This window comes from Pagrus major, chromosome 2 (genome assembly GCF_040436345.1).
Source record: "Pagrus major chromosome 2, Pma_NU_1.0".
Taxonomy (NCBI): domain Eukaryota; kingdom Metazoa; phylum Chordata; class Actinopteri; order Spariformes; family Sparidae; genus Pagrus; species Pagrus major.
In genome coordinates this window covers 34,408,269-34,427,256 of record NC_133216.1, presented here as the reverse complement: position 1 = coordinate 34,427,256, position 18,988 = coordinate 34,408,269, and the positions used below count along the sequence as shown (strand labels likewise).

At 40.6% G+C, this 18,988-nt stretch overlaps 1 protein-coding gene across 5 annotated transcripts in view; it reads left to right on the top strand.

Moving 5' to 3' along the window:
* The window catches only part of nf1a (neurofibromin 1a), a 212,578-nt gene that overhangs the window by 114,917 nt on the left and 78,673 nt on the right, over nucleotides 1-18,988 (top strand). For 2 of the 5 annotated variants that reach the window (XM_073480933.1, XM_073480916.1), the window contains 11 exons: nucleotides 1,016-1,405; nucleotides 1,998-2,137; nucleotides 3,066-3,188; nucleotides 5,274-5,357; nucleotides 5,511-5,627; nucleotides 11,412-11,593; nucleotides 11,697-11,908; nucleotides 12,098-12,259; nucleotides 12,384-12,481; nucleotides 14,050-14,185; nucleotides 17,991-18,053. In XM_073480933.1, coding sequence (XP_073337034.1) covers nucleotides 1,016-1,405; nucleotides 1,998-2,137; nucleotides 3,066-3,188; nucleotides 5,274-5,357; nucleotides 5,511-5,627; nucleotides 11,412-11,593; nucleotides 11,697-11,908; nucleotides 12,098-12,259; nucleotides 12,384-12,481; nucleotides 14,050-14,185; nucleotides 17,991-18,053 — 1,707 coding nt within the window. The remainder of the gene's footprint in view (nucleotides 1-1,015; nucleotides 1,406-1,997; nucleotides 2,138-3,065; nucleotides 3,189-5,273; nucleotides 5,358-5,510; nucleotides 5,628-11,411; nucleotides 11,594-11,696; nucleotides 11,909-12,097; nucleotides 12,260-12,383; nucleotides 12,482-14,049; nucleotides 14,186-17,990; nucleotides 18,054-18,988) is intronic. The other 3 variants (XM_073480948.1, XM_073480924.1, XM_073480939.1) reach the window with 2 other exon arrangements.

Here is an 18,988-nt window from a genome sequence, read left to right as displayed (position 1 = left end):
CTCACTCGCGGGGCTGTTTTCTGAGGGAAAAGTTCACTGAAGTCTCTGTGAAGAGGGCTGACTGTCGCCGTGATTTTTCAATACAAGTTGCCAGAGACGGTAACTACAACAACAAAATAATGGAAGGCGACAAAGACGTGGTGAGTTAAAGTTTTTTGCTCTGAATCGCGTCACATAATCATCACCATTCAACTGCAGGAGCCGCCTGGCTCTGCTGCCGGGGACAGACGCTGTTTTTCAGGCAGAAATGTGACAAAGGGTCAGCAGGACAGACAGGATGACTGCAGTATTTTTTTCCTCATGTAAGTGAAGGATTTGATGAGTGAAGGATCTGTTTAGCTGTCAGACTGTGATCACCATCAGACCGACACACCCTTGTTCCACGCTGCCGGCTTTTCCATTTACGGATCAGAGCCAATGCGAAACTGTTCCCCCATCCGCATCTGAAACTTTCACACAGACGGCGAGGCGGAGAATCGGCGCATGATTGCCGCACTGAAAGGGCAGTGTGAATGGGGCTTGTGTTGTATGTACTGCACAGACTGACTGAAATACCATGCATAGAACACATTCAGATACCTGTATAAACTCATTTTTCTAAACGTTTTGAATAGAATCAAGTAGAATAATAGAGTTGTTAAGTATTTGAGTTAAATCATTTAAGACAAAAACTCAGGCAGAGTTTCCAAGGCAATGATAGGCTTCAGTTGCTGCTCTTCTCCAATCCACCCGTGCACAGCTGCAGGGGAGCTTATATCTTTTGCTCAGCCCTTTTTTTAAATGAAAGTTCTTAAAGAATCTCAAAAGATACTATATTTGGCATGACATTTGCTAAGTTGGCAACAGTTTGGGTACCCATATTTTAAATTGGTCTAGAGGTCGAGCTGTGATTAAAAGTGTGAAACTGTGCATTGTGTACACCGTGAAACGGTATAGAATAATACACACTGATGCACAGATATAGTTTCTCTGGTATTGTGCTCCTGGTCTTCAATGTCTCTATATCCCCCCACAGCAGGAGTGGATCAACATGACGGGCTTCCTGTGTGCTCTGGGTGGTGTATGTCTCCAGCAGCGCAGCACCCCCGGCCCAGCCACCTACAGCCCACCTATGGGCCCTATGAGCGAGCGCAAACACTCCATGATCTCCATGGGCCCCTGCGATGTGTCCAACCCAGTGACCTCCGCTTCCTCCTGTTCTTCTTCAGCCTCCAATGAGACACCCGTCAGCCGCTTCCTGGACCGGCTGCTGGCCCTGCTGGTTTGTGGCCACGACAGGGTTGGCCTCCATGTTCGCACTAACGTCAAAGACTTGCTGGGGCTGGAGCTCAGCCCTGCCCTCTACCCCATGCTCTTCAACAAGCTGAGGAACAGCATTGGGAAGTTCTTTGACACACAGGGACCGGTGAGTAGTGTTATGGAAGTTCTTATGAAAATGAATACTTACAATAGTTTCAGTACTTGAAAACTCACAGTTTGGCTTGAAAGTGTGTGAAAGTTCACTAAGAGCAACTTAAAACTGGAGTCAAATTACTTGTATGTGTACACTTACTGAACTGAATTTGTTTAAAAGCAAATGGTATAAATTTAAGACATTGTTGGTGGACAAATATTAACCCAATCCCACATTTGTCTGTGTTGATACAATATTAGAGCAATTAAAAAGTAGTAAATAATGTATAAATTAGGTTTTTCCAAACTGATATGAATCTTTAGGTTTCTTGGACTGTATCTGCCTTCTGCCCCACCGTATCATCATTTAATTTTGTTTGATGCATAGTTGAAAAATGACACCATCTGCATAAAATCTATAAACTGATTTGTAACAGCATATCTTGTGAAAAATGTCTGATCCTTTGTTCAATACCCAAGCCTCTAAAATTCAAAGAGGGTTAATGAGCCTGCTGTATTATGGTACTATTAAGTATTTTTGGTGGGTGGTGTTTTAACATGTGTGTGGTATTTTGAAGTGTACTCGGTGGTTCTCTTGTTTCCAGGTTCCTATCAATGACACTAACACCCAGTTTGTGGAGCAGACCATAGCCATCATGAAGAACCTGTTAGATAACCACACTGAGGGCAGCTCGGAACACCTGGGACAGGCCAGCATCGAGACCATGATGCTCAACTTGGTCAGGTCAGTACTCCCAATGGCCCAGTATCTGTCACAGTGGAGTACGCAGTGCTCACCTATATTGCTACAGCTTGTGTCCAGTCTTCATTCAGACTCTGTGCAGTGCACTGATATTAAATAGGCAGAAGCATCGAAAGTAAAAGGTTATAATTCTTTAGTTTTATGCTGTGTTGATTTTGGCAACACTCTGTGGTGACTGCTGGGACCTTTTACTGCAGATTTCAGACTACTGTTTGAAATGATACATTAGGAGCGGTGTTGACGCCTTGTAGCTGGTCTTCTGCTGAAAAAATTGCTTTCATATCATGTTATCATCTGGCCAACCAGTCTGTTAGCCTCTTCAGTAAGTTAGGCCGTGAGCCAATAGCTGTTAGGAAAATATGTCCACTATCCTCTTTGACATGTGATCTCTGTATTACTATCAACTCCTGTGAGTATAAAGGCAGATTTGAATATTGCTTGGAAAGGCAGGCTCTTCCATGCAATGTGAATACTTTGAATGCTTACAGCAGTGATTAAAAAATAACAAGGAAAAAAAAGTAACAGAAAAATGACCAGAGAAAAAAATGAAATATCATTTTGTACATCCAGTATTTGTCATCTATTTTTAAATTCCTATAGGATAAAATAATTCATCTTTATTCTTCACTGGAGTTGAAAATTATCTTATGTTCATCAAAACATAGAAGCGGCAAAGGAACATTTGGAAATCCAACATTCAGTGTTTAAAACACCAAGTAATTAGTGAAAAAGAAAGCCTACTCAGGTTTTGAATTTAATGTGCTTGAAGTATAGACTTCCTCTAAATGTTTTTAGATGCCAGAACTTGTGGAAAATTGGCTAACATGCTGACAGGCAAATTTCATTGTATTATGACTTAAAGACAGAATGTAGTGATCTGAGGTGTACCGGCCTGTGCTCCATCTATCAGGTATGTGCGCATCCTTGGCAACGTTGTCCATGCGATCCAGATCAAAACCAAGCTATGCCAGCTGGTGGAGGTGATGATGGAGAGACGAGATGACCTGTCTTTCTGCCAGGAGATGAAGTTCAGGTCAGTGACAACGGCTGATTTTTAGGCATACACACATCCCTCTGGATGTTTACAGGTCAATTATAAGGCCACCTTGATGACACTTTTTGACTAAGACCCTCAGAAAGTCAGAAGTGTGTATTTCTTGTTCCTACAGTTTGATGCTTGAGCTTCACTGTGTAGAACAGTGTTTCCCCTAGGATCGAGTTGTAGCTGAGGTGTCACGCACACACACTTTTTTTTGTACATTTGCAAAGTAAAGTAAATATGAGGTGTGATGAGCCAGTTGTTTTAACAAATCTGAAAATTCAGACCTGCAGGGGTGAAAATTTACTATCAACTGGAGGGCACAACTACATATATCCTAAGTTGGACACCAAAAATAGTGCTGTAACTCTGCTAACAAAAACTCCTTCACCCTGCCCGCTAAACAACATTGCTCCTGCCAACACTGCTAGTTGTGGTTACAGTGATAAACTGGGGAGGCAAATTTAATTTTTCCCAGGATGGGACTCATGCCCCCCTGTCCTCCTAGGATTTACTCCTATGTGATTTGACAAACAAGCTATTATTTTACGAGTGATTTTATTCATAGGTTCTGAAATTTTAAATGAGGGAAAAGGAGTTGATATCATTTTAAGGATGTTATCAAGATAATCAAATTATTTTGTCGAAAAACCATATCAGACGCAAATTATTCAAAGTAGAGTATTTTTTATACATCTTAAAACATATTTGGGTGGGATTTTTCAGAACTCTAGGCAGGATATAAACATATTAATGAAACAAATTCAAAGGGTAAGCAGTGATGTTGCTCGGTACACGTCCTGCGTCTGTGACACATTCAAATTGGAAAGGACGCAGTGAAGTCACTAACCATGCGTCCAGGGGATGCACCATTTTTTAACCCTGATAGTGCTACATTGTGAACAACAAATCCATATTGAAATAATTATTAAAGGAAACAAAAAATCTGCTGGTCACCATTTCAGACCACCTGCATACTGTGTGCATATCTCAATCACCTTGACATGATACTTTGTACTGCAAAAATGTCAACAGTCAAAGCTACTTGGTCAAAACTTGGTATTGGTAAATTAACTAAATGGGTCACTATCAGGAATAATCAGCTCTGATCGATTCAGTATTCTCTTGTGATGATGATGATGGCTGACGCTTTACCGATCAGGAGATGCACCTTGTTGAAACCAAAGAAATAAACTACTTTTTTTTTTTTTTTTTAATTTTGTAGACAAGTGTATCAGGATCATGATGTGACCAGGATTTCATCAGTCCAATCAGATTTTGCTGTTCAATAAAATAATTCAACTATTTGTCTTTTTTCAGTTCAGCGCCACACTATACTTCTTTATCATCCTACATCAGTCTGTTTTACTTGCAGCCTCAGACTCGCCTTGTGACGCCTTTCTATGTCAACTGTGATGTGAAACAATCACATTTCAGAGACTGTAAAATGTGCTTCCTGCACATAGTTCAGTAATAAAAGCACTGGTGCTACACATTTTGGTGCCCCAGGCCAGATTAGGATTTGGTGCCCCTAAATTGCAGCTTCTCTCATCAGCTAACCACCAGCACATGTTGTCAGTTAGATTATTTTAACTAATGCAGCAGCTAATTCAAAAGTATAAGTATGGTTCCCTTTATATATAATTCCTCATTGAGGTGTTATCCCTGTGCATTTTTCTATGCTTCTATGTTTTATCCTGTTTTTGTGATGTACTCTGACTGACAAAATCGGTCTTAGGGGGCAGGCCTAGATGTGGCAGTGTTTTAAATTTCTGAATGCATTTGTTTATTTTCAGATACATTTTCATCAAACAAATAGTATAAGCATAATTATAACCAAATAACCTGAATTATGAGTTTAACAAGGTGTATAAGGTTAACAACTTGTCAGAAATCACGATTTTTGTTGGGGACCCATTGAAAATCTATCAACATCACTGGGTAAGGAAGTAATGACAAACGTAAACCCTGGTTTAAGGTTTTATGTTTTCCTCACTTGTCCAACAGACACTATTTTATTTTCCCCTCACCCTGTTGAAAGGTTTAATTCATGCTGTCGTCTTTCTCTGTTGTTTATAGGAACAAGATGGTGGAGTATCTGACCGACTGGGTGATGGGAACCTCCAACCAAGCTGCCGATGATGACATCAAGTGTCTGACTAGGTGCAGCTCTGTTTATGTGCTCAAGTTAACTAATGCATTCTTAGGAACTGAAAGGGCTCCCTTCTCACTGTTGTCGTCTGTGTGTGTGTGTGTGTGTGTGTGTGCGTGTGTGTGTGTGTGTGCGTGCATGTGTGTGCGTGTACATGTGTGTAGGGACCTGGACCAGGCCAGTATGGAGGCAGTAGTGTCTCTTTTAGCTGGTCTTCCTCTGCAGCCAGAGGAGGGAGATGGAGTAGAGCTGATGGAGGCTAAATCTCAGCTCTTCCTAAAGTAAGAACACACTTGCACTAACCCTAAGCAAATGTTGACAGTCATTTGATGGAGCACACCCTCCGTTTTTATCAGGACACGTCTTTCCCTCATGTTGAAAAAAATTCCATGTAGAAGTGGAGGGCAAGTGTCTGAATATGTTTATGTGGGGTAAGTAGTTGTGTGTGGGGTAGGGGTGTGAATGAAGAATGGTGAATTATGAATACCATTAATTACCAAGTTACTGCAAAATCTGATGCTACATTTTTAAAATGATAAGCAGAGCATATTACCTGTCCTTCTTATCATGTAGCTCAGTACAGTTTGACAGTAAGCAATGGGACATCCCATCAGAGGGCTGTTAGTGGATGAGAAGTCTTCACTCAGGGCGTTTACATGCACTGTACTTACCAGGCTACTGACAACTGTACATGCAGCAGGTATGCAAAAGTATGGCTTTCCTTGAACCATATGGTTTTAAAAGAAGCGGGTTGGTCTAGTTTTTTTATTCATTATTTTTTTTCACTGTGTGTTTGTGTCAGTGTAGTGAGCAAGACAGACAGACAACCCTTACAATGTGAATGTATCTGAATTTTACAAAAATTAAAATGTTCATGTGTGGAAAGCATTGACTGTATAAAAAAGTGAACAGAGCCCCTAGCCATTTTGGCAGTGCCTGACTCCACCTAACTACCAGCTAATCAAAAATGGAAGTGGAGTGTGGGTGGCGCTGAAGCAAGCCTAATTAGCTAGAAGATACCAAGCTAGCTAACGCCAACAAGCTCTCAGTGTTCACACAATAAGATTTGTGATTTTCACCTCACGTAATTTATGCAGGGGTTTATTACCTCAAAGAGCCAGAATACCTTGTACATTAGCTGCAAGATAACAAGCAACAAAGAGCACAGAGGGACTGTGTGTCTGTCTGAGTTCAATCTGACCCAAGAAGACTCACCAGTTTCTTTCTGTTATCCTATCTGTTTCTTTTCTTTTCCCCACATTTCTCCTCCATCCAACAGTCAAACAAGAGAGTTCTTGGACATTGCATTGGATTTCTGTAACTCCGTGGCTTGTTATGGCGGGCAAGAGTGAAGATGAATCCAGTTTTTAAGCTCAAAAGTTTAAAACCAAACTCTGTACTCTCCTGGACTCTCTGTGTTCTCCTCCAGAAGCTTCAGGCTTTGCCTGTCTTCCCCAGAGCTTGCAGGGATTGACATGTTTTTTGGAGTCAGCCTCAAGCGGCCATTCGAGAAACTGCAGTTTTTGGTACTTCTGCATTGGCTTCATTTTTCAGCTCTGGAAGTTGGCGCTTGTTGGAAACTATGAAAGCATTTAGCTGCCACACAAGCTGGATTGCATTGTGATAAGTAGGTGTACGGTAAAATGCATGGGGCTGTACAGTGGAAAGAATCAGTCCTCCATCTCCCTCTGGAGGTAGCGTCATTTCTCATTGATCAGCTGGAGGCACCATGGACACAAGCTACCCAGCACAGCTACTTACAGTCCTATCATTCTACATGGACTTTCACAGACAGTTATGAGAACTCTCTGTTGTTTCACAGAATTATGGCCTTTTTTCTTTATAATAAGCAGAAAAAAATCACCTCTACTTTGCTGGTGTTTCGGTGACTAACTGGCTTATACATGACAGTCCTGTATTTTTTGACGTATTTCAATGGTGTATTACCCTCTTTGAAATTAACCAAAGTGCAGCAGTGAAGTTGCTGCACTTGGTACTGCTCCTCTAATATCAGTGCATACTTGGAGGGTAGAAGCACAGGTTGCTATTTTTAGCCGATAAAGTAGTGTTCAGATAATTAAGCAGTGTTCTTTTTTATTTGGTGATCTGACTCAAGCTTTAAGTTGTGAATGAATTGCGAGCGTCCATGCTTATTTAATTCCACCAGATAAATGGCAAATAATGTTATGATAATACAAGGATTGCCACAGTAACGCAAGAGAAATCACCTATTTGCATGTTGGAAATGTCCCATCTGGCCCAAGATACCGATTATATCACAATACAGCGATTCTGCCATAATTGATATATTGCAAGTCATATAATGATACGTCATATCTGTCAAACTGAAGAATACAAAATGCCCGTAAAAAGGTAAAGTTCAGGATTTCTCTTTTTATTCACTGCAATTTGGTGTCAGTTTTACATAATTTGACAAAAACGATGAGATGAAACCCGGACCAAAAGTGCATAAAGTCATAGCATAGTGCCTCTTTTACAAACACACTGACTGAAAACGAGACAGTTCTGAAGCAGAACAACTTTTTCAGTCTGTAAATTACATTTACAGAACTATAGAACAACTATGAAAACAAATTAGTGTAATAAATACCCATTTCTTTATAAAAGGCACATAAAAAAGTACAAATTTTAGTGCTTTGCAAGCATAACCAACTTGTATATGTAAACCTGTACACATTTTATGCTTATACTTTTTAGAAGCTTAACAAACTTGGCTTTTAAGTAAACCATGACACATTTGAGTGCTTAAACTTTTTAAAGCATGATAAACTTGTTTTTATGTATATCTTGACACATTTACCTGCTTATCAACTTGTTTTATATAAATCTGGAACATCATAGTTTACCAGCTTGCGTTTACATAAACCTGAGAACATTTTAGTGCTTTGAATAAACTTGTATTGTGTAAACCTGAGCACATTTCAATTCATCCTCAAATATGCATGTTCTTCTTCAGGAACAGCAACTGATCAGCATGCTTGGAGGTGAGTGCACTTCTCTGAGCAGTGATTAGTACCGGTATGAGTCTCGTGTCATTCCCCCCTTGTTTGTAGCATGTAGGAGTGCCTGTCATCAATAAAATGGGCAGTGATTGTCAAGTAGGACTCTGTGGCCAGATGAGCGCAATTCCCTCTGCAGACAGGAGTGCATCCTCCACCTTTCCTCTTGTCTCATAAATAGCTGGAAGAGCTTTTTCGGTGAAATACTTCCGTTTAAAGTTTCCCTCATTCATATGATAAGTGCCACGCCAGGAGCCATTAAGTAGCAACGTTGGGGAGTCAAATTGGCAGGGAAATCTGTTTACTCGTATTGCACGAGGAAGGACAACGATATATTGCCGTATTGATATTTTGTCCCACCCCTAATCTTAACCATATTACTTATAAATGTTCACTTTGACTCAGTGATGAACTAATTAGGTTTTGGTAGTCATAGGTCAAGGTCACTGTGATCTCAGGGCACCCCATTCTCATGAATGCGATATCTCAGAAATGCATTGAGGGAATTTCCTTAACTTCAGACTCATGGATGAACTGATTAGATTAAAGGTCACTGTGACCTTATGGCATCCAATTCCTTTGAACGCCATTTCTCAAAAACATTATACAAACACTGAAGGTTTCGCTTTGTTTTTAAGACTGAATTATGAGCAGGACGCACACATTTACTTTCTCTGACTGTGTAGAAATTTGATGTTTTGACATCACAGAATCTCTACAACAGACAAAGTAAAGCCACAGGTGACTCATATGAACGAGTCCAGTGTAGATTAAATGCACATCAGTAGTTCCACGTTATAGAGACTTCACTCTCAGCCATTTTATATGAGCTACTCTCGTATAAAATGGCTGTATCCTCAAAATGCTGCACTTCATAAACTATGCTAATCTGGTCATGGGTCTTGGGGGAAATGGGGACAGTGGGGGCCCTGGGGGTAAAATAACTAATGTGCTTGATAATAACCATGTATATATTGAGGAAGTGGATCAGCTGATTGATCACGGAATGTTTTTTGGTTGTTGTTTTTTTTTTTGCTTTTGTGATTTTTTTTTTTTTTTTTAATAGCTGTGGCAGCCACAGCAAGACGTTACCAGCAGAAATGTTGCGCCTGGTATTTTACACAATGATGCCTTTAAAAAAAACTTTTTTACTATTTATTTTATGTATTTAGTTGCACTTTCCCAAAAAGGTTTCAAAATACAACTAAATGGTTGCAATCCAGAGCCCTAATAAACGCCATCACATTAACTTAGGTTAAAAAGTTAAATTAAGGGGTATCTCCCTATGGGACACGCTCTCTGCGCCTTTACACTATGCCAGTCTTGACTGGCAGACAAACGTGATGTCTGCTCCCTGGATGGGACTTCTTCCTACTATAAGAGCCTGAAGCATGTTATCTCTTCAGTCCAAGTAAGCACACCTCTTCCTCGCTCCAGGCAAAGAGGATCATCTGGTGAGATACCTCACGCATGTTTGAGAGAATCTGGGTTAATCTCTTCACCCAAAGTTCTCTTTCAATATTCATATCTCACTATGTGTCACTGTGTGTTCTGACACCTTTCTATTAGAACCAGCATTCATTGTCTTCAGCAATTTGTGCTACAGTTGCTCCTCTGTGGTATTGGACAACACGGGCTAGCCTTCGCTCACCACATGCATACCAGTGGGCCTTGGGTGTCCATGACCCTGTTGCTGGTTCACCGGTTGTAATTCCTTAGACCACTTTTGGTAGGTACCAACCACTGCAGACCAGGAAAACCCTACAAGACCTGTAGTTTTGGAGATGCTCTGACCCAGTCCCCTAGCCATCACAATTTGGCTAGTCACTCAGATCCTTACGCTTGCCCATTTTTCCTGCTACCAGCACATCAACTTCGAGGACTAAATGTTCACTTGCTGCCTAATATATCCCACTACAGACAGGTGCCATTAAACAAGTAGGGCCCGACCGATTAATCTGGCGGCCAAATTAATCAGCCTATTATAGCCTATCTGAGAATAATCTTTATTGGCAGCAGTCATCAGAGAAAAGTACACCAGTGAAAGCAGTAAAGGTCTCCAGCAGCTCCATAGGAACTACAGTGTGAACAGATAGAAGACTGAGACCCCACTAGAGCTGAAATGGACCAGAAAGAGTGCTCTCAAATGAACTGACAGTGTGAACACAAAAAGAACCAAGTCCCTCTCCTGTTGGTCCACTTTATGGAGTGTCTTTTTTCTTTTTCTTTTTTTTAAGAGGACTATATGTGGAAACACCCAGTTGCGAGAGCAAGTGAATAAACTTACAGATAATGTTGTAGATCATAGTAAGTATGGTGGAGTATATAACTGATCAATGTTTTCGCTGGCTGGTAAAGCTACTGAACTGTTAAATACTGAAGGGTTGTGTTTTTTATAGGTATGATTTTAAAGGAACAGTGTCAAGTTTGCACTATAGTTTATTATTCATGTAAAAGTTAACAATGACTTGTTTAATTTTAGAAGTATATATAATGTTGAGTTATAATAGAAATGTAGTTTCACTTAACTCAAATGTATTTACTTTAAAGGCTATTTAAATTATGCTGATTGTGCAATTCACATTATGTAAATAGTGTTTATAGTTTAATCTTTTCATTGGACAGCCAAATTCACTTCGACTGACAAATCCTGAGTCGAGTACAGCCCTATCACATCATTATGATACACTACAAAATTCAAATTAACAAAAGTGGTTTATTTCTATGGTATCAACTGGACGGTAAAGCATCTGTCATCATCGACATGAGTAGCCTAAATACAGAATCGATCAGAGTTGGTCATTCTTAACACTGGCCTAGTTTATATCATAGTAAGTGTGTGTCAAGAGCATATTTGAACAACATGCGGTATTTAAATACAGTATTGATAAGTACAGGTGGATGACTCAAATGTGTCAAAGGAAATGTGAGGCATTATGAAAGTGTAAAATCAAAGCTTTTGAATTGAGTTGTACAAAGGACGACCTTTGCATTTTAATAGAAGATTTTAATAGGAAATGAGCTATTGTTTGTGGTGGTTTGCAGGTACTTCACCCTGTTCATGAACCTACTGAATGACTGCAGTGAGGTTGAGGATGAGGGCCAAGCAGTGGGGGGACGAAAGAGAGGAATGTCCCGCCGCCTGGCCTCCCTTCGCCACTGCACCGTACTGGCCATGTCCAACCTGCTCAATGCTAACGTAGACAGTGGTCTCATGCACTCTATCGGTAAGCCAGCCACAACTGAGAAGTTGCAGCATTTAAAGAAATGTTGCCTTGTACATATCAGGAGTTTTCCCATGAGTACCAGTGTCCATTTCTTCCTTCCCAGGTCTGGGTTACCACAAGGACCTGCAGACCCGAGCCACCTTCATGGAAGTGCTGACCAAGATCCTGCAGCAGGGAACGGAGTTTGACACGCTGGCAGAGACAGTTCTGGCTGATCGCTTTGAGAGGCTTGTGGAGCTAGTCACCATGATGGGAGACCAGGGAGAGCTTCCCATCGCCATGGCACTGGCTAATGTGGTTCCTGGGTCCCAGTGGGTGTGTATCTCCTCTTGATTCAATAATTACTTTGACAATGGGCATAATGCTTATCTACCTACAGTCATCATACAGGATGTGCTCAGGCTTGTAGCAAGTCCTGAAAGTTTCTCTTGAGTGCTCATGCTGCATTAAAATATCGCCATAAAACTTTTGTTCATCAGGGATATATATCTGTTGTATTTCCAGGATGAGCTAGCCAGGGTCCTGGTGACGCTGTTTGACTCCCGCCACCTACTTTACCAGCTGCTGTGGAACATGTTCTCTAAAGAGGTGGAGCTGGCTGACTCCATGCAGACTCTCTTCAGAGGAAACAGCCTGGCCAGCAAAATAATGACCTTCTGTTTCAAGGTAGAAAGCACAGCACAACTCCTGCCATGTACTGTATTAAAAATGCCTAGGTCTGGCATGAGATATCTGCCTAAAAGTACATGTTGTCTTTATATTTTAAAAGTATTCTGTTGTTTAATGTCAGGTATATGGAGCGGCATACTTGCAAAAGCTACTGGAGCCTTTATTAAGAGGGGTCATCACCACCCCCGAACACATCAGCTTTGAGGTGGATCCAACCAGGTAGGTACCTGCAACTCTGACAACATGTCATATTCATATTGTCAGAGATGCTGTTACACATGAATCAGTAAGACAAAAAACTTACTTGCTCATCTATATCTGGCTATTGTACTCAGGATCAGTAAGTGTTATAAAATAATCTAATCAAAAAACCCACTTAAACCTGCTACGATCAGGCTTTTGTGTGCAATGGGAATGTGTAAACTCTGCATTTACACCCGAGTCAATTGACTCTGCAGTAGACACAGGTTTTTATCACCTCAGCTCGGCTTTGATCTAAAGTAAGACCTGAGTGAAAACGCCAAATTCTACCGTGCAAAGTGATGACGCGTTATCAACATCTGATGGTGGCATGTAAATAAGGAAGGAATTTGGGATGCGGTCTATTAAGGACGTTTTATTACTGGACACAGTGTTGGAGGTGGAGCCCTGTTCATTCCTACGAAAGCTGCTCAGTGGTGTTTTGAAGCCAAAAAATGCCTGGATCACCAACCGAGCTGGCTAACTTGAATGGGGATAAAATTATTTAATTGTGCTGCTCTTCTAGACATTGCAAATGTAATTGGACTGAATGGCTCAAATTATGACAGTGAAACGAGTCATGTCACGGGGGTTGTGTCACTCAAAATAATTTATCCACCATTTTACAGCCACTTCTTTCCCAATGGCTCTATTTTTGTTTTCTCGTCTGTTACAATCGTTTCTGGTGCAGTTGTGTGAAATGTGACGTCAGTGACGCTTCAGATAAAAATCACAGACAGGCTGCCTTGCCTGTGGGAAGTAGGAATGGGGTCAATAGGCAATTTTTAGTGGGTGTATCCGCGTTTAAAACAACCTGTGTAGACTAGCTAATTATGGTGGAAAGGCAGTATTATATACATGTAACAGGAAACAATAGGTTTGGGCTCAGCAACAGGGGAGCGGGCGTCTGGGAGACCCTGCTCCAAAGTCTGGGTTGATTTACATATGCTCAATACACAACTGTCTAAAAGCAAAAGGCTAATTAATCCCTGGGCTTCCTGGGTAAAACATTACACTTGTGTTGATTAGATTACTATTGTAATGTGCAAAGGCTAAGAGGAAGAGCAACTGAGGCTTGTGTTGTGACTTTCACAGGGCTGTTCTGGGCACTAACAAAAGGTTTCTTTTAATCAAAGGGACCCAGGTCTAGACTGTTTTCACAATTTACCAAGTTTTACTCAAAGTGATCTATTTATAAGTTGTCTATTAATCAATGTAAAATGCTTTGAGCTCATTCTCATGTGAAAGGGAAGACACCAAATCATACAAAGAAAATATAACAGAAAAGTAATTACAGCAAATTTATTTTCTTCTACAGTGGTGTTGTGGGTTGACATGGTTGTAGTTAGCACTGAAGAATCCCACTCAGACTGTAACCAAAGTGACCTTATGAAGTCATACTTGTTACTGACATTGTTTCACTTATAATTGAGAATGTTTTTTAAGACTACTTCTTAGAAGTTTTTGCCCTGGGCTATTGCCCATTGCACCTCTTAGCACAAGAATTAAAAGCCTCACTGACAGGAGCTCCTTGTTTGTCTGGTTAGGCTGGAACAAAGTGAGAACCTGGAGGAGAACCAGAGGAACTTGCTGCAGATCACCGAGCGGTTTTTCCAGGCCATCATTGGTTCCTCCAGCGAGTTCCCCCCCCAGCTTCGCAGTGTCTGCCACTGTCTTTATCAGGTAGACCCTCCTCTCTCAATCCACCATGGCCCCCAGCTGCTCACCCAGCCTCTCTGCTCTTACCTGTGTGTGTGCAGTGTCACTTGCACATTTCGAGCTCCTGCCTCTCCACTATGAGGTCTGCTGAAGCTGCTCCACTCACTGCTCTCTACATTACACGCATCCGTGCACAGCTGTACATACCTTTCAACTATATACATTCTGCTGGACCGTTACATCGAGACCTTTCTGTTTGATCATTTTCATGTTTCGAAAGCTCCACATGCTCAGTGTTCCTCCTCAACATTAAAGATAAGTCAGAGCAGAAAACCCATAAGGCACCATGGGACAATAAACTTGTATGTGATCCTAAAACAGCAGCTCCTTTTACTAGCTTTTGCCATCATGACAGTTCATTTTTTACTGACCTTACTGTAGTGTGCTAAAAGAGCAGCTTTCCAGCCGGACCAGAAAACCCATAAAATATGCACCGGCAGCAGGAATACTACACAGAAGGAGCTGCAGCTTAGAATGATTTTCATTAACCAATAAGCTGACAAGTCATTGAGTAATTGATCATTTGGTCCATAAAATGTCATAAAATATTGATAAAATGCCCATCATCATTTCCTTCTGTAATGTCAGTCCATAATAATAAAAGATACTCAGTTTACTGTAATATAAGATTAAAGCTCTATTTGCACGGGACTAGTATTGTAAGGCGACCTCATGTGATGTAGAAAATATGACTTCACATCTGTGTTTCATGTGGCGCATTCATAAGCAAAGTCTGTATTTTGCTTTTGTTTACTGACATTATCTCCTGGATATGTTGTCAACTTAGAACTTCCAGGATTAATAACTCAGAAGCAAAACATTGTCAAAACACAAACAGTGCCTCAGTCATTCATAATAGACAACAAGCTACAACCTAATTTTCATCCAAACAAGCTGGACAGACTAGGTTGGTCTGTAAGTGCAGTGGTGGCCAGGTGAGCGTGCAGGGACTGTCAACAAAGTGCAGCACAAAAAAATGACTTCACACAACTGTGTTCTCCCATTGGTAATTCTACAGAACTTTGTCGGATTAGAACTTTGTTTAATTTTCCATGTGTGGAGTGAAGAATTAAGTTATTGATTAGATTCGATTAAGATTTTCGCTTTCCAACAGCTGGCAGCATATACAATCCTTTGGTTGCTCCTGACTTTTTGTGTCATCTTTTAAATGTCAATATAGCTGATCTCTCAACTCAGTTGTTTACTGTTATTAAAGATGTTATGAGCAGCTATCAAATGTAATAATTGTTCAGTTGTCTGACAGCAAAGAACAGCAGTTTAAGGAAAAATACAACCCTAAATCACAGAGGGGCCAATTCGCAAGGGAGTAATATTATCAAAATATCGTAGGTAATATTCTGTGGAATTTTTACAAATTACAGACATGGTAGATTCACAAAGAATTATGATCACAGATGTCCTCCGCAATTATTACAAATTACCAGAGGACCACGGGTAGTAAGAGTAATGGGCCTCCTATATAAAATCAGGTGTAAATGCAAAACCTGTGCTCACATACTCTTATTGAAATAACCTATCCAGATTCAGATCACATGTTAAGACCCGTCAGAGAGGGGGCCTACTGATGATGGCAGAAGTTAGTGAAATTTGGCTCTGGATGAAGCAAAAAAAGTTCTGATAGAGTAAGACAGGCTCTATTGCAGTTTTTATAGGGTATTGGGGCGCATTGTCCAAGACCGCACTGCAGTGATTCCCCTGTCAGACATGTGATGCTGAAAAATATCAAAACTGTGATCACACCTAATCCTATGCATTACCATTGTCAACTGAGACTCTACTCTGTTGAAAAATCATATGCAAATCTGTACGCTGTCCTGCCATGTCAGCTGATCGTTATCAGATGCCTGCAAAATTATTCTTTTGTGCATTTTTTAATTTATGGCAGAGAGTAGAGAGATGACAGGAAATCACGGGAGAGAGAGATATACGAACAACATGCAGCAAAAGTCTGGCTGGATGTACACTAGATCGTTGCCTGTCGCTGTGGTACCTTAACACCAATAGGGTGCTCCCTGGTGGAAGATTAACAGCTCATATCTGCTTTAAATCTGTTAGTCCATAAACAAGTATTTTCACAGAGAATTCCGCACATACATTCAGTACTGGCACAGCAGTGACCTGCATTGGCTTCACAAATGAAACCCAAAGTGGCTGTGACTGGTTCAGTTTGTACCCAGTGTGTAGGTTTGTTTTTTCTTTAGACACTAGATCTTTTACAAAAGAACCTGATGTCCTCTATATGTTGCTCACTGGGGCATTTTCACCGACAATATTAAGTTCCCTGATGAGCACAAATGAGCCAACACTTCAAGACTGAAATGTGACAGATGTTGATGATGGCATTATTTTAGTCTTTGACGTTTGAATCTTTTCAATTATGAATACCATCTGCTTCCAATATGCTGCTGCACATTGATCTCACAGACAGTGAATTTTGGCCAGAGTTTTGCCAGATCATGTCAGGTATCCCTCATAGCTCATTCTATCCATCAATATGACCTTCTTTTTGCAGAGATCAGCCACCCTGGCAGCTTTGTATGCACCTTTTCAATGGAAGGAACAGTTCAAGTAAAAATAAAAAATCAGCCATTATCTATTCACTCCCATGTTGATGGAAAGTCTGGTTAAATTCCAAGTCCAATTCCAAATCCCAAACTGATTTTTAAAAAGACGTTATTTATACCCTTTTATGAATCTTTACCATAGCTGCTAAGCTGAAAGCATTAGTGCACATCCTGTCTGAAGTGGGTGCACGAGCTGTAAATAATGGTGTAAATAACAACTTTTCAAATCAATTTGGGATCTCAGGGCTTTCAGAGACTTGAATTATACTGGATGAGTTGTATGGAGTATGGAGGTAAAATTACAAGATGGTCTCAGGTGAGTGTCTCAGCTCAAAAGTTTGGCAGGGACATGTTCCTACTGTCCATGCCAAAATCTAACAATTGATTAGGTGTGATCACAGCATGGGAAGATGACAAGTGACTGGCCTGTATCACTAGATAATATTCTAGTCAACCCTAAACACATTTCTTTTTTTTTTTTTCTTTTTTTTTTACTGAACACTGAGTTTGACTGTCCTTTCCTCCTGAATGAAAAGCAGCTTCACACTACTGCTGCTGCTGCTACCTCGCCTTTACTACAGTGAAAGAAAAAGCTCCACAGCTCTGTCTACTCACACTCAACTGAATTAATGCATTTTATGGTTAATATGTTATATTGTTTTACTAATACAGACTGCTTCATACTCACACCCATTTAAAGTGGTCTGGGTTTTTTATCCTAGATTTTGTATTTTCCATTTGTTGACATCTTTGATTTCTCATTCTCCATCTTAGATTACCTTTTGCATCTGTGTGTGCGCGCACACACACACACACACACACACACACACACACACACACACACACACACACACACACACACACACACACACACACACACACACACAATACAGTCTGCTGAAGTCAAACCACACCAGTGCATGCATTGACACGCTTTAAGTCCCCTCAGCAGTGATGAACACTTTTGTAACTGCAGCTTTGATTTTTCTGTTTTACTAGATTGAGTGTGTGTGCCCCTCGAGGGGTTAGGGCTGTGTGTGTGTGTGTGTGTGTGTGTGTGTGTGTGTGTGTGTGTGTGTGTGTGTGCGTGTGCGTGTGCGTGTGCGTGTGCGTGTGCGTGTGTGTGTGCGTGTGTGTGTGTAGCTGGCGCTGTGACCATGATTGTGCTCATCTCTGTTCTGTAGGCTACTTGCCACTCTCTACTGAATAAAGCAACAGTAAAAGAAAAAAAGGAAAACAAAAAAGCAGTAAGTTTGGAGAATCTCCTTTCCCTCAGACACTTTTCCCCCTAAAGCAAAAAAGCCTTTTTTGCATTTATTCATTTGATTTTTTTTCATTTCTTCATTTTTAAAAAGTTGGTTTTAATTTGGTGTTTCTCTGGAAATGTTTTTTTCTTTTCTTCATATTCAGCTTTGTGTACAACCCTCTCTTAAAATCATTGTACTAATATCGGCACCATTTGATGTATTTTCAATTAACAGTTCTCAGGAAACTGTGACCTTCTCTCTTTTCTTTCTGGACTCTCTGTTTGCACTTCTGGAGACATTTTCTCAGAACATTTCATCTGCACTCAAATCATGTTTCCCCATCTTATATGAATCAGTTTAATAGATCAACCTCACACACACACAAACCTGTACACCTCACCTGCCTAGCCGACAATGGCTTGATAAAGGACATGAATGGTTTTTAGATGAAATATTCTGATAAACTTGGCTCCCTCTGTTATGGGTTGGATTCCTCAGCTGTATGGTAGTTTCTCCCACCATACATGATGAGCAATGTCTTTTCTAAATTCACATTTTATTTCCAGTCCCCTCCCTCAGAGCCATGTCACTCGCACTCAGACTTGCCCTCATCTTGCTTAAACTCTTACATTAGATTATTAGTGGCCATCATTTTAAATTGGACTCAAATTTCTCACTTTCACCTCAAAAATCTTCCACTTGAAAGTTGTATGAAATTAAATATATTAAAATTACCTCCATACATGCTTGTTGGTGCTGCAGTACTGATATTCATCTCTTAAGCATATAATTACAGTGTTAAATTTACTGGCAGATAACATGACTAATCCACAGGTGATGTCATCAGCAGCCAGATATATTCATCATTTTTTATTGCATCCAATGAATGCAGTGGTCAGCACCACCTAAAGATGAAGGGGCCTGGTAATGTTCCC